At 37.9% G+C, this 26,660-nt stretch overlaps 1 protein-coding gene across 2 annotated transcripts in view; it reads left to right on the top strand.

Annotated features, from left to right (window-relative positions):
- Positions 1 to 13,359, top strand: part of PRKD1 (protein kinase D1) — a 115,399-nt gene extending 102,040 nt beyond the window's left edge. For both annotated transcript variants that reach the window (XM_036384736.1, XM_036384735.1), the window contains 3 exons: positions 534 to 801; positions 10,090 to 10,175; positions 12,390 to 13,359. In XM_036384736.1, coding sequence (XP_036240629.1) covers positions 534 to 801; positions 10,090 to 10,175; positions 12,390 to 12,608 — 573 coding nt within the window. In that variant the 3' untranslated portion in view covers positions 12,609 to 13,359. The remainder of the gene's footprint in view (positions 1 to 533; positions 802 to 10,089; positions 10,176 to 12,389) is intronic.
- Positions 13,360 to 26,660: the final 13,301 nt, after the last annotated feature.

Raw genomic sequence — 26,660 nt, 5'->3', positions numbered from 1 at the left:
TAATTTTTAGATAATATCAGTATCAATAATTGGAAGGGAAGGATCTGTACTGAGTTGTTTTAAGCGAGAATTTTCAAGCTGCCTAATTTGTAGAACTCAGACAAGGAAGTTTGCAGAGAGGCAGAGTATAGCTAGATCCATAATAAAATAAGAGTGGAAGTTTAACAACTAACTTTTGTTGCTAGTTTTAAGAGAAAGCCATAGGTAAAACATTTTTTCTGTTTGCTGTGTTCTTATGCTATGAATGAAAACTATTACTATTTATTACTACTTTCATCACAAACCTGAGCTGTTGAGCCTATCCACAACAGTGTTTTATTCATGGAATGAAGGAACAGAAGAGATACAATGGACTGGTATTCCAGTCTACTGTTTCAGTGGAATAAGAATATTCCTCTCAAAGAGGAGTTTAAAAAAAAAGTACCCTTGAAGGAACAATAGAGATGCATCTTGCAACTAACTGATGATTCCCCAACTGTGTATTTGATAATAAAATTAATGTATGTCTTACTATAGAATTTTTCATTAAACAGGTAAAACTTTGTGACTTTGGCTTTGCCCGAATCATTGGAGAGAAATCATTTAGGCGTTCAGTTGTAGGAACACCAGCCTACCTTGCTCCAGAGGTTCTGAGAAACAAAGGCTATAACAGATCTCTGGATATGTGGTCAGTGGGTGTCATCATTTATGTAAGCCTCAGTGGTACCTTTCCATTCAATGAAGATGAAGACATACATGACCAAATCCAGAATGCTGCTTTCATGTATCCACCTAATCCATGGAAGGAAATTTCTCTTGAAGGTAATACCTGTTTGTGGTTGTTCTTATTTAAGTGCTCAAAAGAGTAGATGTATTTTGCTTTTATATTTTTTCCTGTAGAAAAATAGAATTTAAAAAAGAAAAAAAAAATCCCAGTAATGTAATGTGTCTGTTTTGTGCTATCAGCTGCTTTAGACATTTCCTACAGAGCATGTATAGACTGCATATGGCATAATCTCCTAGCATGGGATCGCTCCAGGAGGTGTTGAAGGAGGCACATAACCACCTACAGATGAGATTGCTATAGAATCTGTGGGGAGCTGAAGCTGCTGTAATTCATCTTGTGTATATTCATTTATGTACCTCATCATTCAGCTCTATTGCATCTGCAGTCTGTTTCTTGTTCTACTTGTTCCAGTAATTGAGTTTGGTTTCAATTGGATGCTGTACTCCGATATCTTTGTGTGGAGAAGACAAAAGCAAACAATTCCATAGATGAGATTTCAGGAACTGTGTGAGAAAATGTCATATAACAGACTTTATGCAGGAGGAAAGGGCCGGGAGATAACTGTGAGACCTTTGAAACTCGAGTTCTGGTCAATGACATCAAAGACTTTTGATAAAAAACAAAAGAACAATGTGACTAGTTCACTAGGAGCATCTTTAAAGAAGGTATATTAGTTCTATTAAAAATGTGTCTAAACACAACTAAGTAGGCCATTTAAAAAAACAGGCACTTCTGGTTTCTCTAACATTTTCACATATGTAACATTTTCAGGCAGTTTGATTTTCTTTGGGATTTTTTTTAGTCCAGAGTTCTGCAGGATTGTAAGTCTTAAAGCAAAGAAACATTATAAGCATCCGATCTTATATACTTTTCTGAATTGTAATATGTGCCAAACTGAATTCCAATATTAACATTTATAATTTCTGGTATTTACAGTACCGTTTTTCTGCTTTTCAGGTGATGTGTTTAACATACCTGTTAAGCATAGTTTAGAGTAGTGTGCCTAATGCTTACTAAATATTGCAGCCATGTGAGATTCTCTTCTGAAAATGCTCAGAGAGCATTGTTTGTTATTTAACTCAGTGGCAGATGAAGTTTGAAATCTGTTGGAAAAAAAAAAAGCTATAAATCTGCACAATTACACACTGAAGTTCTCCTGAACCTCCACACACTTTGATATGTAAGCTGACAGAATCTGTTGGCAGCAATGCTTTATCTGTCGCTAGAGATAAGCAAACAGCAATCAACACAGGGGAAGCTGCAAGAAATTGTCTCCCACAAGTTTCTACTGTGGTAGACAGAAGATCAATTTTTGCACTCAGAGGTGAAGATTCAGTAGAGCACCTACAGAAAACTCACCTACTTGGGTGTTATCTCTCCATTTGTAGAATCACAGCCTTCATTAATGGTTGATGGATAGCAGGCTGCAAGCATGCAGAAGGGAGGGAAACACACTTTAACGAATTACTAAATTAAAATCTGCTTATACATTGTGATTTTATTATATATTTTGGATTGCTTGGTGATGAACCACTCTATTTACTCTAAATGAAAACCTGGAAAATGTCTGAAGAGATTCCATTATGTCCAACAGAGGGAGTTGAGGTCTAGATCTCTGTACAAATATTACTCGATAAGGCTTATTTTTAGAGCTCAATTTTGAACTCAAATTCCATATTACTTAGGGAAAATAAAGGAATGTTTTTCTCAAGTCCTGCTTCACTCTCCTGCACAGATTGTGAGAGGGCAGGAGCTGCCCCTGTGGACCTGCTGGCTCCATCCAGTTTCTGTTACCTCTGACAGTGCAGCATGGTTAAAATGCAAACCTGTCCTGGTGTCCTAATGCATCTGATCTGGATTGCAGTTCTGAACAGTGCCATGTTAATTAATGCCACAAATGATTGGATCATTTAGGGGACAAACACAGATTATTTTAGAGATTTTATGGAGGAACTTCTGCATGCCTATTGCAGAGATTGGTGCTAAGGAAAGGTGAACAGCAGTTAAACCTTTCTTGTCATGTCCATGATTATTACTGTGACTCAGAGAGCCAAATGTCTAAAACCTCTTGCAACTGTAGCTATTCCAGTGCTCTCTTCAGACCACTGTTCATGTAAAAAGTTTAAGAATGGCTAAACTTCTTTATTCCCATCTTCTATTTTTATTGTAATCAGAGAGGGAAAAGCATTTATTTCTTTGAATTCAAAAGATAGCACAGCAGTTATAGTGAATTATGCTGTGTTTAGCACCACTTTGGCTTTAGTGCACACCACATTCTTTTCCTGATACTTCCCAAACAACAGCATATTAATTTGTGAGCTAGGAGGCAGAGGGTAGCGAAACTTTAAAAGAAAAAAAAATGTGATTGATCATATGTAAACAATGTGTCTGGAAAAGTAACAGCAATGGTAAAGTAGCCTTAATATTCCCAATACAAGTTACTTAGTCAATTACTGGTCTTTAAGTAAAATTGGCTTTTCAAATTTTAAATTGCACTGATGAGGTGATAGATTAATAAAAATCACATGACCCATAACAATTTAAACTGCATGGTAATATAAATAATATACTTAATGTCTAATGGATTCAGAGGAAAAGCACATGGAAATAAGTTGTGTCTTGGAGGAAAAGTGTGCCATATTGGGTAATATTCTGGTCAGCGTTAATTTTCTTGATAGTAACTTTTTCTGTAGCATTTTATGGCAATTCTTAAAATCTGCAGTCATAAGCCAAGAAAAAAGACAGAACTTTTTTGAAGATAATATTTTCTGAATGCTTAATGTTTTTAAGTCACCATCTACAGTTGTCTTCTCTGCCAGTCATTTATATGGTCTAGTGATTCACTGAGTCCTCTCTTTCCATAATGTGTCTGTCTGATGTCATAACCCCTAGATAAATTTCATCAACTCTTCCTGATGAGAAATTTAGCTTTTTTGTGTAATGCTTTGTCCTTCCTTTTATCCATTTAAGATATCCTTTTATCCAACTTAAGAAAGCGAAGACTTTTCAGTTTTGTAGGCTTCTCCATAGGGAGCTCTGATTTTTACCTGAGTGGCTGCATTTTTCCATATTTTTCCAGTAACTTCACTCTTTCAAAAGAACACATCCCAAAATCTGATCCTGTTTTGGGATGTCTAAATAAGATTGTAACACATTACTGGAGATAGGTAGTTTTTGTGGTAGATGTTTGGTATGTTTTAGAAAACCTGGTTTTGTCAGAGCCATTCAGCAATTCATTGCCCAGTCTATTTCTGCTCTCTTTCAATGTTTGTTGCAGCCAGGCTGCATTTCCAAATTCACTGAATTGCTGTATGACAATTTGAACTTAATTCAGTCCTCATTGTGGCATTTTGCTAGATACTGATATAGAGGACTCTACTTGCAGAATTCCTGTCTATTTTATAGCTTTAAATTTCACATATCTCAAACATGGAACCTGTTTTCAACAGCTTTGCTGTTTGTTTCCAGTTTTAACCTTCCAGTCTACCAAATTTGCATCATCTCAAGAGATTTATTTTTACTTCACTACATGACACAAGAAATAAATACTACTAAATATAAGGATAGAACTCCATGATGGATTTTTTCTCTCTATCTGTTAGTATATTTTATGTACTATGACTTCACTGTGGTAGCTATTCTTTTGAACTGTATGGTCCTAAAATGTGCTGTATCAAGATTGGAATTATTCATAGGGTGTTTCATTCTGCTGCCCTATTTTCATAAAACATTGTATTCATAATTCTTTTTTCATCAGCTACCACCAGCACAGCTATTGCTACTAACATAATGGGCTGTGTGATGTACATCACACATCGTTAATTAGGTGCTTCACATTACTTAATATTATTAAAATAACTTGGGAAGAAACAATGCCATTCCTATCATGCATTAAATTTGGTCATGGTGTCCCTGTTACAATGCTTTGTAGTCATATATAAACACCATGGCTGCCTTTGAGTCAGTATTTATTTGTATTTCCAGCATAATGTGAATAGAAACTCTGAGTGCTTCACACATTAATGAGAAAGTCACATGAATGAATGAGCATTGAGTATCAGGAGGTCAATGCATGTTATAGCTCAAAGATGCTCTCTGCCTCTGTAAATGTTTAGCTAGCTGTTAAAAAGGAGGTCTTGGCTCTTCTTACACATTTGGTTGGATAAATTAGTATTAGGAAACCTCTCTTGTAGGGTACAGCTTAGAATTGATAAGGATTTCTTTTGAGAGTACAGCTGAATCTGTGTGCCTGAAAATCTCAGCCAACTGAAGATCATTTTATGCTAAAATAACTGCATGTACACTGGAGCATTTGTCAACAAAGCTGTATTGACTAGCAGCAGGAAAAGGATTTGTGTGTATGAAAAAATTATAATAATGATGACCTCTAATCAATTAACCTATTCCTAGAAAAATCCAGGGTCTAGGAAGTCCTGGACATCCTGTATTAGTGGAAGCAGCTTAAATATGTACAAATGATGGCAGTAAGAGTAGGTAGCATTCTAGGTGTACTTTTAAAATTCTTAATCAATTATAAATTTATCATTAATTTAGGACTGCTTTTTTTTATATCCTTCAGGTGATTTCTTGTTTATAACTTATGTAAAAAGTTTAAATCTGTAGGGAAAGACTAAATTAATGATATGTTTGTAATAGGGTTTTTAAGATATTTTGTAAACTTTTGCATTTATGTGCAGGGCACATCCTAGCTGAGTTAAAGCAGTCATTCCTGTGAAAAGCAATTATTCTGTTAATTTGATACTTAGAGTGATAATTGTGACTTTGTCCGTACTACAATTAATTACTTGGTTAAATTAAATTTGGTCATGGTGTCCCTGTTACAATGCTTTGTAGTCATATATAAACACCATGGCTGCCTTTGAGTCAGTATTTATTTCTATTTCCAGCACATTGTCCGTACTACAATTAATTATTTGGCATATTAATAAACTTGCATAAGCAGTATAGAGTCATGAACCTCCTGACTGTGGAAGTTCTTTCTAGTGAATTGAAAGAGCTATCCTAAAATCAAAGGGATACAGAGCTTTCTAAAGTTAGACCGTACAGAGGAATACTATAAAATTTTGGAAAGCTCCTCAAATGTCTGATAAGGATTACTTTAAAACGTGATTTAAAATAAAAAATCAGTGAAAATTAATGAAAATACTTAAAAATACTATGTAGTTACTGCCCTCTCCTCAAAACTGCTTCATCTTCCTAGACAGAATATTTAATTTTGTAACAGATGATGCCCAAATTTGGCCCCCTGAAGTTGTATGTCTAAAAGAAATGTTAATGCCTTCCAATTTTTTATCTTCAGTGTTTTTAAGCATTACAATTTAAAATTTAATCATCAAACAATTATTTTTTTTAAATTCAGAAATTGAGTGAACATGAATCTTGCTGTTCACTCATTTTACATGAATTCAAGCCAGACTAAACTTTGTAAGATAGTGGCTGTCAGGATGCTGTCAGAACAGGATGGGGGTTTTGTGAATTTAAACACGGAGAAAAATAGTGAACCTTCCAGAAGTCTTTTAAGCATTTTGATTCCAGTACTCACAATGTCATTATTAAACTTCCTAGATTCTTCCTTGCTTTACACTGCCCTGTTCTTTTGTTGCCCTGCCTGTATCACTTGCATCTTGGATTCTGTTACTCAGACAGAACTCTTACAGGTTCAACAAGTGGCATTTCTTGAATTGCATGATTTCCTGATAAAAAGTAGCAAAGACTCTTTGCTGTTGAAGCTCATGTTTTCTTCATTCACCTAAGTTTGAAAACTTTGAATAACAAAGCAAATAAAATTCTATCAGATAGTTTGAGTTTCTACTTCAGGTGTACTTCTAGTAGTCATGCTGCATTTCTGCTTATTTATTTATTTGTGCTTACTCCTTAAGAAGCAAGGGATAGGCAAAACTTTCCTGGCAAAAAGAACTCTAGATAAAAAATGAAACAAAACAGCAAAACTTCTTACAGAGACAGCAATATTGCAGTGGTGAAACAAGCAGCCTGTCTGTGTAAACTGTTTTCAAGTGCTTGGTACTGACAATTGTAACCATCCAGGGAAACTGCCTTTTCACCCTCGTCATAGTTTTCTTTCCTGTCTTTTTTTTTGCACCTTCTCTAGTGATTTTTTCTAGACCAGTGCCTTTCTGGTCTGTTCAACAAGCCATTGGTAATTTCCCCCAAGAATACAAAGAAATATGTTATTACACATAATACATCCTTGTCCTGAAGTGAAAAAAGGGGCAAAGGGGCCCCTAGTCCTGTTGTAACTTGAGGGAGGTTGAATAGTTAAATATGATATCATCACTTGTGAGGCTTACAGTCATATCTGCTTCCAGTTGGTTGCACAGAAGGAATGTAATAGAGGCATTATCAACCCTCAGTGGGTACTTGACAGTTACCGAGGCATATGCTGGGATATGTGCACCCACATCACAGCAGTTACCAGGACAATCAACCTCTCATCAACTTCTTGACCTATTTTCCAAACTGAGATTCATAGTAAATGATAGAAAAATGAACTCTGAAGATCATACACACCCAAATACCACTGAAAATAATAAAGAAATGGTAGCCCTACTAAATTCACATTCAGCACTGGCTTATATATCAAAAGACAGACTGAAGTCTTACTTTAATACTGCTGAATTTAAGGGTAAGTTGGACAGTGTTGCAGAAGATGCTGATTTTTGTTGATACCCAGATCTTCTGCAGTGGGTAAAGGACTATGTTTTCCTCTTTGAAACATCAGATAAAAACAACGGTCACTACTTTTTGATAGGTGGCATCAAAGCCATTGTGTATGACTGACTTCCTAATCTCTTCCCCATAGCTTGGAACCTGAGAATGTCTCCTATGAATAAAGAGGAAGATTACCCCACTATTTTGGAAAACAAATGAGTTTTAAGAATTGTGCCATCTGTCAGTAATGGTCCTACTGGATATCCACTGACTTTCTTATCCTACATACAGTTCACCAGCATTTTGAGAGGGAGCAAAATAAACACAAGTTAGAGAATTTAGCATTAACTGTACTTGATGCTAAAAGAGTCAGTAGATAACAATCTGTTTGTCCACAATAGAAAAGTAAAATTAGGACCATCTGTTCCAGGAAAAGAATGGCTCAAAGCCTCTGGCAATGCTTTCTTTGTCAAAAGTCTTGAGATGTATTTTTTTATCATTCCCATGATTGCTTTGATTTCCAAGACAGTATTCATCACCAGGAAGTCAGGGCTGCTTTAGTGATAGTCTCCCATTGCCAAGAATAGGCTTGTCTATCAAATTAACTGCATAAATTCAGATAGACGGCCATGTGTATTCTCATTTTCCTGGATATTGTTTCCATTGTTTTCTGCCCCATGGCAGAAGCACACATAAAGCCCTAGATGGCAAATCCAGCCTGCAGAGAGGAAGTTTCTGTTAAAAAAGAAAAGCTTTTCCATATTGTTGTACAAAATACAACCTCAGAGATAATTGGTTTAAAGAATTCTGTCCCATCTCATACTCTTAAAAAAGACAAGATGATTATTCAGCTCCCTTAATACCCAGCTGGCAACAATATTCATCTGACGTGTTTCAGACACGGTGCCCCTCAGTGATGCCATGAGTCTGTGTTACTTTCAAGACCATCTTTCCCTGTCACCATGATATAAACAGAGAAATAAAGATGTAAACCAGCATACTTTGGACAAGCCAAAGGATAATGTGATGAAATGGAAAAATTGCAGGAATATTATCATTCCTTGTGGCTAGTCAGTTATTCTGGAATAGCAGTAACTTTCCACCAGAACTCATGCTGAACATTTAGCACCACCTAATATGATTTAACCTTTCATTATAGCCTCTTTTTTTTTTTTAATGTTTTTCTGTAATTGCATTCAAAGCTCAGCACTCTCATTACAGAGATTTTTCCAAATGGGTCACTCATTGCAGTTCCATGCATTGGTCATTGGCTCATGGGTCTCATCCCTTCAGGCACCACAGCACACATACCTACAGGGTGAAAGAGTTGGCTTTGTTCAGCCTGGAGAAGTTTGCAGGGGAGTCCATATAGTGCCTTGAACTACCTAAAGGAGGCTACAAGAGACCTTTTACAAGGGCATGTAGTGATAGGACATGGGGTAATTACTTTTAACTGAAAAGAGGGCAGGTTTATGTTGGTTATTAGGAGAAAATTCTTGACTCTGACGGTGATGATACAGTGGCACAGGTTGCTCCGAGAGGTTGTGCATGCCCCATCTGTGGAAGTGCTCAAGATCAATTGAGCAATCCAGTCTAGTAGAAGGTCTCCCTACCCATGGTAGTAGAGTTGGATCTTTAAGGACCTTTCCAACCTAAACTGTTCTGTGATTCTGTGAACCTCAGTGAATCATTGACTCCAAAACCACAGAAGTCATGAAATTGTTAAAGATGCCCTTCTCACTTTTCGGACACTGCCTACTGTTGACTAGCAAGCAGAAGCAATGCTCAGTTCAAAAGAATAGTATTGCAAGACTTGATGACTTACAAAACCTAATTTCTCCACTCAGGGACTGGGAAGGTGCTGCTGTCAGTTGTGACACTGAAAGTCTCAGAAAAATATGTACATATATATTGTTTACTGTGGTACCTGAAGAATGCTGTTCTTGGAAGGAAAATGTTAAAGCTGGAAGATTTGCCAACGAGGGAGTATTTTTACTTGAAGTGACCTTGCACCTTGCTGCTAAAATTGTTGGTGTAGGAAAACTCCATTTATTATGCCTAGTGTTGCTCATTCTCTGCCTCTTTTGAGAAGTAGAATTCGCACGTAGAGATAACACACTCTCGCAGACAGGCTTGAGCCTCGTGCTGGGAGAGAGATCACAGAAGCACAGCCTTGAGATGAACTGGGGGTGCACACAGCCCTTTGATATATTGGGGCAGGCAGTGCCCCCCTTCTGCCAGGATGAGCTGAGCCTAGCAGAGCTGGTGTCCCCATGCCTGTGCAATGGAATAGACCTTCTCCTTGCATTTCAGCTTTGTGGTGGTTGCTTTGGTTGCCTCTATGTGTCAAATCACACAACTGTAGACCTCACATGAGTTTTTTTTCTCTTGAGCAGGATACGTGTGAGAATTATTTTCAGGCAACTGTTCAGTAAGAGTTGTAATCCCATTAGGAAGGGTTGCATGGGTGCCTTCAGGTACATCAGCATTGACTGCAATTTGTAAAGAACTGGAGTAAGAAGGGATAACTGCCCTCTTTTTACAGTCACCATGTCTGTGTAGCTCTCTGTTTGCATGTCCTAGTTGAAACAAATACATTTTAACTAACATTTTCAAATATTATTTGTTTTCAGCTATTGATCTCATAAATAATTTATTGCAAGTGAAAATGAGAAAGCGCTACAGTGTGGACAAGACGTTAAGCCACCCATGGTTACAGGTATTTCTCTAAATTCCATGGTTTTACTTTTGCATTTGGACTCTAAACATATAGAAAAATCTTTATCTTTAAGCACAGTGGAATCTAAGAAAATCTACTAACCTCAATATGATTTTAGGTCCTTAGAAGCTCATGCTTGTTCACCAATTTACCTATGGTTTCTCATTAATTTCTGAAGTATTAGATTCCAATACTAAACATCCTCATGCTGTCAAAATACATTAAAAAATATTTTATCATTTTTGTCTACTTAGAAAATCATGTATATTAAAAAGTCCTTGTAGTCATTTGACTTACATTATTTCATTGCCTGCAGTTTACTCTGATTCACTTCTTATTAAAATTAATCAACGGGCTTTCACTTCACAGTCATCACAAAAACTAATGAAATTGTGTGCTTGCCAGGAAAATACATTAACCACATTCAACTGAATTCTTCAAGTAAAAACTGAGATGTAAGGAATTTTTAAGATGCCAGCAGTCTCTGTCTTGTGCTCACCATATGATATGGTAATTTTTTTTTTATCCTGGCGGCAGTGTTTACTGCAAGTTTAAGGCCTAAGACAAAGCAGTGAGGAGCCAGGGCCTGTTCCATCATTCCAGCCAAGGAGCAGGGAGGCCTGGGGTCAGCCCAGGCCAGGGCATTGTGTCCCCTCCCTGGAGATGAGGACAGGCTAAGGCCAGACAGATGCATTAGCCTGTCGGATCTCCCAAGGGAGATTTGTTTGCGTCTAGGAAAGTAATCATGGCACAGGCATGGCATAGACCAGATGCATAATCCCCAATCCCAAAGGAATTCTTTATCAAATCAGAAAACTGAGTCCTACTTCAGTATGTTATAGCTGATACTGTGTCTCAAAGTAGATGGTGACCTTCTGGTATAGGAGGAAAAGGGCTGTAACTGCCCATGCTGCACCCCACCTTTCTCAGGGATGTTTATCTGGAGCTTGCTCTCTTCCCCTCAGATTTCCTGCCCCTCACTAGTTTTTTTCTTCCAAGACCACTCCTCTGCCTGTCAACCATCGCAGAATGCATTTGCTTGAGTCTGTGGGGACCAGAAGTGTCTGGGCTGAGGTCTACAGCAAGGATGCTGGCTGTCTCATGTGACAGGACAGGGTCCTTCTCCTCTAGATCCACTTTTATTGCTTGTGTACTAGTGAGTGGATGTGAGCTAAGATGAGGCAGTTCAGCAGCAGCTCTAGCCCCAGGGATGGGATGAGCCCTCTGTCTAGAAGAGTCCTGCCTTGCAGGCTAAGGAAAGATAACAGTGGTTATTTTTCCTTACAGGGCAGTGAGTGGAGGACACTTAGCGGTGTTCTCTGAGAGGATGACTCTAAGAAATGGGCCAAAGTATATGTGATACTAAAGATGAAAGCTTTATGCGTTTACTTTGTTTAGGCTTTCTGGTGCTTTGGCTATGTGGTTAGGGTTGTGTCTTAGGCTGAGACAAGGTGAAGGAGAAAAAAGAAAACTGGATACAGAATCATGAGGAGACATTAGTCTGCATGGGGCTAGCATTGGCTCTATTACTGCAGGTTCATGTGTGCTTTGGGTGGGAATAAGAAAGGAAATTATTAAACTTGCATACTTTGGACAGATGAGAGGCTGCAGAGCATAATGGTCTAAATAGCATGAGACTCAAACTAACTTCCATCCTTACATTTGACTGTCAACATGGAGCTCCAAACTACCTTAATGTTTAGATGTATACATTTCTTTGAGGAAACCAGTAATTGCCCAAGTTCGGAAAAGGAGATTTTTCTAGCCCAAGCTGAATTTATGTTCTGCATTATTATAAAGAGATACAGACTTAGCTGTCTTGACTGATACAGATCACTAGAATGTATTTGTATGATTTAAAGATGTTTCTTCTTCCTTATTCATCTTGTGACTAGAAGGAGGAATTGCTTTACCACCATGCCTCAGTTAGATATTATGGCAATCTATACATATCTGTACATTTTGCAAAACGACCTGTAACAGCTCAATACTATAATTGTGACAATTCAATTAAATTAATTTATTAAAAAATCCTCTAGAGATGAAATTTATATCTTTGGGCAGATTTCACATTTATATAAGATTTTTTCCATTCTAGAGCAATAGGGATGATCCTTAGATAGCTGAGTTAATAGCACTTTGAGTGTTATTGATAACAAAGGGAGTATAATTTATTTTAGGAAATCTAAAAGTATTACTGTTACTCTTTTTCAGGACTACCAAACCTGGTTAGATTTAAGGGAACTGGAATGTAAAATGGGGGAACGTTACATCACCCATGAAAGTGATGACTCCCGGTGGGAACAGTATTCAGAAGAACATGGATTGCAGTATCCAGCACACCTTATCAGTCCAAGTGCTAACCATAACGAAAACACCAAGCTAGAAGAAACAGAAATGAAAGCCCTCAGTGAGCGTGTCAGCATCCTTTAAGTTACATCCCCTATAATCTGTCAAAACACTGTGGAATTAATAAATACATACGGTCAGGTTTAACGTTTGCCTTGCAGAACTGCCATTATTTTCTGTCAGATGGGAACAAAGCTGTTATGCTGTTACACTGTTGATATATCTGAGTTGCCAAGACAAATCAACAGAAACATTTTTGTGTGACCAACTGTGTTGTATTTACAAAAGTTCCCAGAAACACTAAACTTGTTATTGTGAATGATTCATGTTGTATTTAATGTATTAAAACCTGTCTCCACGGTGCCTTTGCAAACTAGTGTTTTTCTTACTTGAGCCTCATTTTGGTAAGAGAGAACTTTCCCGGGAAGATCTCGGGGGTATTTTGTGCATTGTTAGTATTGTAATTGTAAGCAAACTCTTGAAGAGTAGATTATAACTGCTGTTCTGTGAACAACTTCTACCATTTGGATAAAAGCTTTATTTGGTGTTCTAAAAATAGAAAAGGCAAAAAATAATGAATTGCATAGAATTGTACAGTTTCAGATAACCTGTGTATTTGTAAGTTCCTGTATATAGATACACATGCACACAGTATAACTTGCTCTTAAGCCTAAATGCCTTAGTAAAATATAAACTGCAGCATGTCAGTTGTATTTCCCCTTTTCTTAAAATATTCTTCTCTATTATGAATATTCTCTAATATGTACATTCAAAAGCTAAATAACATGTTGACTTTGTGTATGTTTTCAATAAAATTCTTGTTAAAATAGGTTAATTGATGAAACTTTCTGTTTAAAATAACCCTGGAGTGGCATCAGAAGTATGTAGAATAAATTAATTCATCATTAAGAAGACAGCGTTGGAGGTAGGAGGGAAAATGCTGGACAACATCTGTTCCTTTCACACATATTTTATAAGAACCTAATGGGTCTGATTTTGTTCAGTTTTGAAACACATTGAGGGAGTGGGGAAGTTGATGCATTAACAGAATTTTAGTTTTTTGAGAAATGCGCTGCTTCTGCTTTTCCACTGAGTTCCACTGAACTGCAGATCTTTCTTGCTCTTCTTCCCCTGAAAACTTTAAAGATGATAATTTTCATTTCTAACTATTACTTAGACTACCAATGCTAAGCTATTTAGTTTTAACAGTGAGAGATGTTCAGGCTGCACTGTAAAAACACGTGACAGAGGAATTCACTGAAAAGCTGAAGTTTATTCTACGCTGTTGTCTGTCTTGGAAAAAAAAACAGTTAATGTATAGGTTGTAGTGTAAGACTTAGGTTAAAAATGTAAAGATGCATTGGGCTAGAGGCAGAAGTACGCAAAGATAAGAGCTAATAGCCACATATGGTAAAGCTCCACTGCTCAAATATTGGCTTTATGTTAGTCATGAGCTCTTCTTTAGATAAATTCATTCTTTAATTGAAGAAGAGCTTGGTCCTGAGAAAATTTTTGCCAGATACACAACATCACTAAAACCAGAAGATTTTTTCCTCTGTATTTTACACCTCTGCTGGACGTTTAGTATGTACTATAGAGGAAATGAAGAAAAGGCACCTCTATTCAAACAGAAAAAATTATATTATAGAAAATTTAAAAGTATTGTGAAAAATTATTTATTAATCTCTTCTCCTTCCTCCCCACTTTCTTTCACTTCTTCCACTTCCAAAAAACCAAAATCCTTTTTTGCTTAAGGTCATTTATAATCATGGCCTTTTGACGTGTTCTGAAGAAGTTCTTGTTGGGCAAGGTCAAACGTGTCGACTATTCTGCCATGCTGTATTTTTCTGCCATATCCATATTTTTTGTCAGGATGTTCCTACAAGACTAAATATTGGCTAATCATTGGCCATTGTTTATTTTTCTTTCAGCCTTAAGCTTAATCGTCAATTGACTATAAAGTAAACATGAAAATAGAGTTGGGCTAAGTATCAAGTTTTCTGTTAGTAAAAGTGCATGTGCTTGAGTACATTTAAAAGTAAGTCCACTTACAGGTGCACTCTTGACTCATGGATATAGGAAGATTATATCTATTCCATTCTATGAGTACTCCAGGGGTCAAGTCAAAGAAACTAACTTTTCTAAGAGGAAATTAGGAGAATTACCAGAGTCATATAAACTTTTTTCAGATGCTGATATCATGACTGCTCATAAGGAGCCCAGATATGACAGAAGTGCATTAATTGTGTTGTGTCATTCCCTTAGTATTAACCAGTAACAGATTTAAAGCTCTGCTTTCATATTGATCAATTTAGATGAATTGGGATTTTAGTAGTTGACTTGGTTTCATTTACAATTAATGTACTAATTCTTGAGCAAAGGTGGTTTTCAACAAAAAAAATTCTCAGAAATATGAAAGAACATACTGGCACTCTGTTCTTAATCATGGACCGTAGTGTAGAAATTAAGTGAGAAAGCAAAACACTATAACTTTCAACAGCATGTGTAAGAAGGTGGGTGACAAAAACTGCAACTTTCAGTGAAAAATGAAGAATATTGAGTACTTACACTAAATCCCAGTGTCTGCTGATTTCTTCCATAACAAAGGTTGGCATGCACATGAGTTTGCTCAGCACAGACCTATGTTAATCAACTTTTTCAATCTCATGGAGCACTTCCAATAAACTGTTTGCCAGTGGAGCAGAGACAAAAGTATAAATAAATTTCTTTCCTAAGAAACTTTCTGACTAGTCACTAAACATGGCTTCCAAGAAACTCTTATTACTAGGGGCACATTTCACTTATTTTCCTCTCCATGGCTGTTTTATTTTTGTTAGGGTTTTTGAGTGCTGAAGCTCGCTTCATCACTTTAAGAAACTTGTGCAATATTCATTGCTTTTCAAAAATAATCTGCCTTTAGCCAATATAATACATTAATTTTTCCCTGCTGTTGTTCAAAAATATTACACTGTGAAATCTGAGTTGTTTGCATTTGTGCCAGACAGATGAATTCACTGATTCCTAACTCGTAGCCTAAATGGAACAGACACATCAGCATCAAAGTGTACTGAAGCAATTCTGGGGTTGTGTTGTCCTGTATAATTTTCCTTTGGTTTTTTTTGGGTTTGTTTGTTTGTTTGTTTGTTTTTCTCAGGAAAAACGAATGGTGAGCTACTCTGTGGCAATATTTCCATGGCCTTTACCATTTTCCATTATGCCAACAGTTCCTGCACATGCATCATGGAAGCAAAACCAACAGTGGTTATGCTGCATAGAAATGTTGACCTGTTGATGTTATTTCCTTTTCTGCTACACCATATTCTATGCATATCAAGCACATGTGTACAGGTAATCATACATCTGAAGACACACTTATTGTGTCAAAACTTAGCTGTGGAGTGCAGAGAAGTATCCAACAGATACTTGGAAATCAGAATTTCTGATTTATGTGGGGTAGCCATTTTCATTTCTACAATCTTTGGTAATTCAGAAACAGTTTATCCAGTGTCTTGTCCAGTTTAACTAAAAAAAAGTGAGCAAAAGGATGCCCTTGTGCAATTTGTACAGCTCAAGTGTCACCATCCATCCATCCATCCATCCATCCATCCATCCATCCATCCATCCATCCATCCATCCATCCATCCATCCATCCATCCATCCATCTATCCATCCATCCACATCTTCACATCACAGGATGGAAAGGAATTCCCATCAGTATGCCTTTCTCTTCCATTGTCTCAGATATGTATCAGACCTCCTCATTCTCATCTTAGCAAGATCTCTTCAAAAGGAGTTGGATACTCTACTTTCTGTGTTTTTCACCCTCCCTACTCTTACCATTCTTCACCTCACTCCTGAAAAGCCTTCCTAGAGTCTCATCTCTCCAGGAGTTAATAAACAGCAAATCCTGTTCTTGTGTCAAGGCAGTAGCTGGTTTTTGTCTTAAAAGCAGGTGGTTTTTTTTTGTTTGAAAGATTATTTGTTTCACATTATTAGATAAACCAATACCTCTTCTGCACACCTGAATTTTTCCTGGACAATGAAGTCAGAGACATGATAGGGAAAATGCTAAGCTGATACAAATATCTGGCATTCTTTCAAATAACGGAGAAAGGAAAAGGAAAAGAAACCTGCTAAGCAAATTTTTAGAATTAATCACTAGGCAGGTTAATATATATATTCTTCAGTCTGTAAGACTGGGCAAAAGATTAGAGTTGGATAATTATGAATTATGGAGCAGTATTATTCAGCTAGGTGTACTAAAATATTGGCATCCTGGAAAAGCTCTACTTCATGCAGATACCCCAGAGACTAGTACCTGTAGTTGTTTAGGACCCCAAACTTAGCTAAACTTACCACTTTGATGGAGAAACTAGTAAGTTTTTTTTCCCCTAGAAAAATAGACCAAACTGTATTCAACAAAGGAAGTCAGGCACATGCACTGGCCATCTTCTGCCTCACCAGTCCTGTGGCATCTGAACTAAAAACTCATATTACTGGAGTTTTCCATGCATATGCCAGGTGGGAAATAACCAAATCAAATGTAAACCAGAGGAACTCTCTTGGTAGATCAAGCACTTTCCAGTGGTGACAAATTTGACATGTAAGTGTGATGCAATTTCACTTTGCTTTTTGTTTACCTTGTTTCTAGCAACTGGAGGGAGTCAATGTTGAAACTGAAGTCTACTGAGTGAGCTAATATTTGTCTGTGCTTCTTGATGCATCATTGCTTTATTTCAGTGAAGAACAGGGAGCACACGTAAGAAGTGTAAACTATTTTGCTGCCTTACTAAGCACGTCTACAAGCTTGAGCATCACCTGTTCACAAATAAGAATTTAATAAAAGTCTACTTCAGTTTCAGACTGAAAACTTGCTCTTTTGAAAGGCTCTATGAAATGAAATGTTTTGCATGGGCATCCAAGCACTAAGGTCCTAAACTAAGGGAATCTATCTCTTCTGTGAGTCTGGAGAACCTGGGGCCTCACTCTGCAGAAGTCTGCCAGGCAGGGTGCCAACCAGGGGAGCTAAAGGAAAACAGGCATGATGAAAATGTGCCTTTAAGGCAAATGCCAAAATCTGTAAGCATGTGTGTGCTGCCAAAGTTTGACAAAAATTGGCAGATTCTGTTGAGTATTTCTATCAAGACAAATTATTTTTCAATATAAATTTATTATATATTTGCCAACTATAACTTAAATAGTTTTCTGTATAACTTCCAAAATGAATAGTGACTTATTGGTAATGACCTCCGACACTTTTAATGGGGACTGTTTTTTCAGAGAGTCCTAATAACTACCCTGTGAAAAGCAAGTAGATGTTATGGTTCCTCTGTTGACTTAGGCAAATAAAAACATGAGTTATTTGAGCAGTTAGGTCACTAAATTTAATACATGGAAACTTAACTGACATATTCTTAAAAAAATAAAAATTGACTTGAGGGACCTGGCTCACATTTACCAAGTAAACAGCTGCAGCATTTTAAGATGTTACTGTCTCAGCCTCCAGCTGTTTGTTACTGGCCTTATAACAGAGCAAAAATAGATTATTTCAACTCTTCTGGCTGACACTCAGAAGAATCTAAACACAGTTTTTATTTTAATGTTTAAGTTAATTTTTCCAATCGTGAATTAGAGCTGGGATGCTTCATTCTGCCATGTCTGCCATCTGCAAAAGGGGCAGGAAGGAGGGTGAGGGCATTCTGCTGCTGTAGTTGAGTTTGCCAGAAGTCACAGGTCAGAGTGCTTAACTGTATTTCTCAAAAGTGAAATATGCTTGCAAGCATGAATCCCTGAGGGTTTCTAGGTGTCTCAGGCTTCCTGATTTCTTCTGAAGTAGGATTTAAGGTCTTCAGAAACTAATTAGGCACTGTTGCAATTTCTAAGCTTGCCACTTTTGCTCATGGCATTTTACTCACCACAGATGACCACTATGTGTTATGAATAGGAATCTTAATAAAAACAATAACTAAGGTGATTTTAAAAGCCCATGCTCATGTAAAATGTATGTGTTCACTCTGCCAAATGGAAGTACAATCAAGAATATGCAAGAATATGCATGGCACTAAGTGGTGAAAAGGTAGAGTAGGCATTTGGCTCACAGATCCAGACTGGAAAACCTGTAATATGTAAAATGAGACCTACTTGTAAAACATAGTGGCTGTAGTTTTTCTTAGGGAAATAAGGAGATCTAAATAAGGAACGCTTTTAATGTTTCTGGGTTGAACTTGACTTCGCCTTTATCCTAATGGGAAATTTTGCACATCAAAGTTCCATCTGGAACATGGGCCGGTTCAAGATTACCTGATTTCACTCTGATAATGGCCTTTTCATATTCATTGTGGTCTGAAAACAATCTCTCCTGGCTAAAAAAGGCAGATGTATGTATATGCATATACACTAACATTACATTTAGGAGAGTTCTTACTAAACAAACAGAGTCATCAGAAAGTATTTATTTAAAGCTCAAATATCCCTTCTTGTTCCCAGAGCTCAGTGAAACGTGAAGGAAAGATTCCACACACTGTTTCTTTCAAGATCACTACACTTCAGGAAATTCAGAGAAAGTTTTTTGATTAGGAAGCTGAATGCATACATTCAAGCAAAACTGCTAGGTATCCAGTATACCCGTTCCCCTCTTTGCAACAATTGAAATGCACAATATTTTTACATATTCTAAAAATTTATGACTATTAGCCCCTTGCCTGTGAAGAAGAATACAACTGTTTGAGCTTCAAAGCTGGGGTGACACAGGTTTGCATGCATGAACTGGCTTGCTCTAAACAAGCTCACATTAATAAAAAAATCAGTACAAGGTACAAGCCTCAGTACAAGGGTACCTACACAGATATTATCCTGGCATATCTTAGTCTTCTGATGGATTACTGACACTTGGAAAATGCAATATTCAAAAATATGCAGGAATGTACAATATTCTCAGTCAACTCCTCATTATGTTTCTATATTTAACTACATTTGTAGATGGCAAACTGACAAAAAAAGTAAATGAGTGACTTGGGCAGAGAGAGCAGTAACCTTGAACCCAAAGCCAATAAAAGGCAGGCACACTAAGTGATATATTCTCACATTTCCAGTTAGCTTAGATGCATCCAAAGACCCTTAGATGAGATGTTCTGTGGGAGGAAAAGGGTATACTGTGTCCGTAAAATGTGAATTATATTTCATTTACAAAAATCTCTTTGTCACACATTTGAAGTACTTGTAAATACACAGAGTCCCTGTAAGTACAGCCACAGCTGCCTCAGAGGTCACAGGGTCTGTAGGCTGCTGAACGAAGGCACAGCCCTTGAAGTCCTAATGACAGGCACTAGTTAGTCATGGCAGATCCAGGTAATTCCAGCCTTGTTAAGCACAAATCTCTCAGCACATTGCTAACAAAGTACTGTGACAAAGTAGAATATAGTGTCATAGTATGTTAGATTAAACTTCTCCTGTGGGTATCCTGTCTCTGTGCAAAATGGGGAGCTCGAGGTAGTAAAGAACACACACAAAGAGACTTATCTGTCCATGACTGGTGACAGCAGTAAAATCCTTCACAGTGCTATATGGAAAATAAGCTGTTTGCATGACATAATTTACTCTTTTGATCAAGAGGACAGAGGTGTCAGTGACTGTACCTAGAAATATAATTTCTTCTGTGTCTTGTTTCCCAGCCTTGCAGTCAAAACTGATCTTGTTTGTCCTTGGAAGCATCTTTTAACTGGTCTCCAGTACCAGGCAGGGGGCACTCCCTGCCCTTCCTTTAAAGGCCTCAGGGCTTTGCCCTTGCTCAAGCCCTTGCAGTGCCTTTTTCATCTCACAGACCCACTGTTTCCCCATTTACTGTAGATCTGCTTTTGCTTGTGAGGAGGCTCAGGCAGCTTTTGGACCAAAGGAAGGAGACTGTCTTCCAGCTCTTCCACTCTTATAGCATATGAAGATAACAACTCCATGATTCTGAGGAGGAGACAACAGAGTGTAGGCAAGGTACTGCAGAGGATGCAGGACTAGTATTATAAATGCTGCAATATTCTGCATGCTTAATAACTCTCCTATCACACCCATTTAAAATCTTGATTCACATGTTCCCTGTCTAATTGGTTTTGAGCAGACTTATTCATGTATTCATAGCCTTAAGGGTGATCAAATTAATTTATTACTCTCAATAATCCTCTCTCAATATTTGTACTCTTTTGTTGGCTAAGCTGGGGCTTTTACCAGTAAAAATATATTGGCACAGCTTCTAAAGTAGACGTATTTAAATGGGCACAAAGTATCTTATAACTGTAGTGCTTAAATCCCTACTCATACAAAAATAGATATACAAGTATGACTAGGTCCAGACATTATCACTTGAACTAAATTCTCATGAGTAGTCCAACTTTACTCTTCAGACAAAGCCTCAGCCTCCTCTTTCAAATCACTTTGCCAAGTAGCTGTCATCATTTTATGATGCAAACAACCATGCATTTGCCTGAAACCAGCGAAGCAATCTCTTTTGAGCCAAGTGGGTAATACCACAATTCTAGATTGAACTCAAACCAGTGATCAAAGACAAAAAATGCCAGGGCATTGCCAATTTTCTAAGCCATCCAGTAACTATTAGCTTATGCTGTCTGATTTGCATGATAATTGCAAAATAAATAAGAGGCTGTGTGATTTTACTCCATTACCAATATATTTTCATACTTCAAAGTTTTTGAGGTGTGGTTTCTTTTGTGTTTTTGTTATTTTTTTTTTAGTAGATACGTATTACCAACTTCTTATTCCCAGCCCCCTGCATACATTAACTTGTGAACTGTGACATTCGGTTAGGAGCCGCCCTCAGAGAGCGCAGGGAGCGGGGGGTGCGGCTGGGGCGCCCCGGGCGCGGCGCTGGCGGCGGAGCCCCGCGGCCGCCGCGATGCCGGGCGCGCCTCGCCACCTCCTGGCCGGCCCCGGCACCTGCCGCGGGCCGCTCCGTCCCAGCGCCGCCCATCGCGCTGCCTTCGCAAAGCCTTAGGCACCGGGGACCAGCGTAGGTGCAGCCTGCCGGGGTGTTTTAATGCGAAAACGCGGCGATTCGCGTTGAGATAGGTACTAAGTCTCCTTCTGACTGATGCCAGAATGCTTTGGAGTTTCCACTGCTGTTAATTACTCTGTGTATCAGAACAATAAGGTTCCCCCTGCCTTTCATTTGCATGAAAAAAGCTGTAAGTTGTTTTTAAATATAGAAGCAAACGCCAACAGCTAGAAATTGATACAGTACTTCTGGCAGCTTCTAGTCAGAAGAGGTCACGGAGCAGTGCTGCCAAGCAACTTACAGGCTGCCACTTCCAACTAAATTATAAAATAATGCTGCATAGGAAGACAGCTGAATGTCCCACTTTCAGTTCAAAAGCATGAATATATAAGACAATAGTAAGAGACATTCATTGAAATGATTAGCGGTTTAATTGATAATTAATGTTGGGCAAAATGTGGCTGCGAAGTTAAATGCTTAGCTTGCATGAAAAAATATTTAAACAATTTGAATATAAATAGCACCCTGAAATCTCCTTAGAAAAGTTGGGCAAAGAAAAAAATGTATTCATGAGTAAAAATTATTCTGGTTTAATTCTGTCCAGAGAAGGAAAACACAATATTTTTATCTCTAGATCAAAGTGATTTTTCTTTGAAATAAAGAAGCATGTTTGGAAAGGCAAGCTAAAAACCACAGCTAAACCATAATGAGATACACTTGGGAATATAAAAAAGAAATAGGATATTCAACTACCTACAAGTAGATGGCAGCTGATTATTGCTCTTAGACTTCTTTTACCTGGTTACTTTTTACTCTTGATATTCTTCCTGTTCGGTCCTGCATACTCTTTTGCCTTCAGACTCTCCAGTATCTGGCATCTAATATATATTGAAAATGGTGACAGTTTACTTTGCTATTTACCATTCTAATTGCAATGTCTCCCCAAGTAAGTTTTGAAGTCTTCAGCTGTTTTTTGCACAAATAGATACCCACAGTATCAAGTACTTTAATGTATAGCTCACATCTGTCTGTCATTAGAGTTCCCCAAGTAAAAATTCTGCAACTTACATAGTTTGACCTTTCCCAGTAGATGTGCAATTCACTTCTCCATTCCCTTGCAAATTGTTCTGTTGTAATCCACACACTATTTGTGACAATATTTTCCCTATTTCTTTTACTACCATTTCACCTTGTCTGCACATTAGGCACCACATGGTAATAGAAATAGTCTCTCCTTCTGGAATATCTTCCAGCATGATTCTCGTGGGACTGCTCCCAAAACTGGCCATGGTTGGGTCCTTTATGAATTCATTGAATAAGACCTACTTCCTGCAAAGCCTTTCTGCTGGAGAGTCTTTACACTTGTCAGGGGAAACTGGGAGTGGTTTGGTTCTGGATTACCTCTGCATCTCCTTCTGCTCTTTGTTGGTGAAGTTTGAGAGGAGGGCAACGGGATGGAAACCTGACAAAATAGGTGGCAAGTTAAAATTCAAGACTGCTTTCCTCCAGTCAAAAAGACAGAGATTTTGGCTGATTAAAATGTGGAGTATGATAACACTGTTTAAGTACAGGACAGAGTAAATTTACTCCTTGCTTCTGAGCATAGAAATGTGAAGAAAAACAAATATTGCATCAAAATGGAATCTGCAACAGTGAAGTCCTTACACAGAATACATGTTAATTCCTGCTTCTAAGTGGAGGTTACACACACATTCAGAAGGCTATGTTTCTGCAAAGGTAGCTAACCTGTCATCCTACAGAAATTTGGGTATGAAATCTAAGGACAGTAAAAGCCAAATTCACCTTCACTAAGAAATTTTCCAGTTTACAGACACTATATCACAAGTTGCCTACTGTGTGGTTCTGAACTTAGTAGTATATAAGCCCTTTGCAAACTTTATTTCATTGATCTTTACAGAAGTCATGTGAAGATCAAACTGCCATCACTCCTGTTGCATATTCTTTCTGTTTGTTCAAAGCATTGAGATGCATCTCAGTTAAGCATCTTTTTTCACAGTAACAGCCTAGCCTGGCAGAGCCAGAACAGAAAGAGCACTATGGAAAACAAATGTACGGTGTCTTTGCCACAATGCAACTGTACTAATCCTTCTATATCAGTGAAAGAAATCGCTGATTAAGTTCAGGAAAACAGTTTTCCCCAGTGTAGTATAATGGAATTAGATACATTACTTGTATATTTCACTTATTCTGCTGTGATGTCTTAGTATTTCTGAGTTCCACCACACTTTATTTCTTAGATCTGAAAAGTGAGTCCTTGCAAGGCTCTGGACACAGCATTCAAACATTACTAGTCCCACTCGAAATCTGAAGACATATTTCTTATATATTTAGGCATGCCATCAATCTCTTCCAGTGTACAGTTCCTTTGTTTGTCAAATTAACCCACTCTGAATTGCACTCTTGCTTCCCCAAAGTGTGGGGGCTTAGGACCTGCATTAGTATGCAGACTCATTGCTCTCTATCAGCATCATCTAACTTAATTTTATATTGTTTGATACTTATGGAAGAAATAAACTAAAGCAACTTGAGCAGGGAAAAAGAATCTTTTCCAAAAGCACTGGGTCTATATCCTGAAAGTTCAGTTCTAAAATACACTGTTGTTTAATAAAAGCTTTTTTCCTACTTAAATATTCCTTATTGAACAAGAAAACAGACATTACCAGACAAAGTGATCTAAGTTACTTTGTTTACCTCTCTTCAGGGACATGGCATTAAAATAGAAAGTGTAAGAAATTTGTGGGGGCAAGGATTAGCTTAGCAAATTGCTACCAGGAGATGGCACCATTAACAAAATAATTTGAATGCCACATATAAGTTCTTCTCGACCACCTCTATGTCTGAATGCTTTGGCAATTCCGGGTGTTGTCTGAGCATGATCCTGCATATCATTTATCCAGGCAATCCTCGCATGCCAGCAGTCCCAGGAATGGTGAAGGCATCCTGCACACTGCATCACTGGTGACTTTTTTGCTCCTGTTGGCAGATCAGGACTTACCAAACACAGGAAGAGGCTAGGAGATTCTGGGCAATGTCTTCCTCTCTGATAAGTATAAACTGATTTGGAAATAGGACTGAGGGGATATAGGGGTATCATATATATCCATATGTAATAGGTCGAGGGCTTTATTTGTTTGTTTTTAAATTTTATTTTCTTCTGCCAAATATAGGCTGCCACTAACTCACGTGAAGACCTGAATGCAGTGTCAGAGAAGGGCTGATGTGAAGTGGACTAGCTCCAATCACAGCTGCAAGAGCCACACGCAAATATTTAAACACTCTTTCCTAGAGGCTGAAGGTATGACATTGTCATCCTTCCAACATCTATAAAGAATAGGATTAAATGATTTTATATTTGCAAGCCTGCAAGGAATCCAACTTAAAACGACAAGAATTTAAAGGCTCTGAGACCTTACCCTAACCTGCTGTGAGAGCGTCCTTGTGGTCGAATTGGCTCTGTGAAAGGGGAAGGAAAGATTTTGGTTGACGACAACAATGTCAGAATTTCACCTGTTAACTGCAGACAAACTGGAGCTTTGTACTCACACAGCTTGCAGGATCGAATCCCCAGTGAGACAGGAAGCAAAATATTTGCCATGTGTTTCATTTCAGTTTTAAGCACTTCAGGTTTTGAATCCTCTCGGTTAAGTAATTGATGTTTGAATGCCCTGTCTCCTGCTTGGTATTTTAAAATAAACCTTGCTACAGCACAGATTATGAATCAAAACAGCTGCTGAAGCTGAAAGTGTACTTAAGCAGCAAAATGGCTCTCTGTGAATCATAGTAACTAGTCTTAGCATCCAGGGAGCTAAATTTCATGTACTTTGTTTTAAAAAATTCATTATATGGATCTGGTGTTTACAGATTTTTTTTTCCTTTCTTTTTTTCTTAATGTGCCCCCATCACCTCCTGCCAAAAAACAATGAACTAAAAAAATCCCTTTTTATCAATATCTATTGTCAAACTTGTGTTTTTCATATGCCACACCATATGAGATTATGAATAAATCTTTTGTCTTCTGCAAATACAACCAGAAGCCATCAAAAATCAATTTTTACAAGCATTCCAGTAAGCTGAATTTTAAGGGGACTGAATAAAGAAAAGAAAACAGGGCTCAAAATTTGACTTTTTAATAGGGTTAGGTTAGGAGCTGTGTGTATGTTTCACTGTAGAGAAACCAGGTCATGAAAACATGTGGGGGTAATCAATTTCTCTGCACTAAAAATTGTGATGAAAAGACTAGAAAAAATTCTCTTGAAGCATGCAAGTGCCCATGTAAAATCTAGGTACAAAAAACTTCTCTACTTAAACAGAAAGGGAGGTGATTCTCCCCTTCTCCTCAGCCCTGGTGAGGCCATGTCTGGAGTACTTTGTCCAGTTCTGAGCTACCCTGATCAAAAAAGACATGGAGCTCCTGGAAAGGGTACAGCAGAGGCTACAAAAAACTATTAAGGGACTAGAGCATCTTTGTTATGAAGAAAGGCTGAGGAGGCTGGGCCTGCTCAGCCTGAAGAAGAGAATGCTGAGAAAAGATCTTATCAATGCATAGGAATATTTCAAGAGCAGGTGACAAAAGAATGGGGACAGAACCTTTTCAGTGGTGCCCGGCAACAGAACAAGGCACAATATTCACAAATTGAAACACAGGAAGTTCTGTCTGAACATGAGGAAAATCTTCTCTACATTGAGGGTGACAGAGCACTGGAACAGGCTGTCCAGAGGTGTTGTGGAGCCTCCTTCTCTGGACATATTAAAAATCTGCCTGGAGATGGTCCTGTGCAACCTGTTCTGTGTGAATCTTCTCTAGCAGAAGGATTGGACTAGATGACCTCCAGAGCCTCCTTTCAGCCCCAACCATGCTATGAGTCTGTAAAATCAGAAAGTATAGAAGCCATTGCTCAAAACACACAAAATCAATCAGAAGGTAGAATAAAAGGAGCATAGTAATTGAAAATAAACACTATGCACTGAAAGAAAATTAATGTAGAGTCATCAGGAGTCCAGGAGGAAAAATTCAACAGCTGGATTAGCAAATGGAGATATGAGCAAAGATGTTCTCAACTTTTTGTTATCTACAGTGAAAAGGAAATAAAATTATGCATGGTCTTTGTAATCAACCA

The sequence above is a fragment of the Molothrus ater genome, chromosome 6, assembly GCF_012460135.2.
Source record: "Molothrus ater isolate BHLD 08-10-18 breed brown headed cowbird chromosome 6, BPBGC_Mater_1.1, whole genome shotgun sequence".
Taxonomy (NCBI): domain Eukaryota; kingdom Metazoa; phylum Chordata; class Aves; order Passeriformes; family Icteridae; genus Molothrus; species Molothrus ater.
Note: the sequence above shows the minus strand (reverse complement) of the source record. Positions and strands in the feature narration are given on the sequence as shown.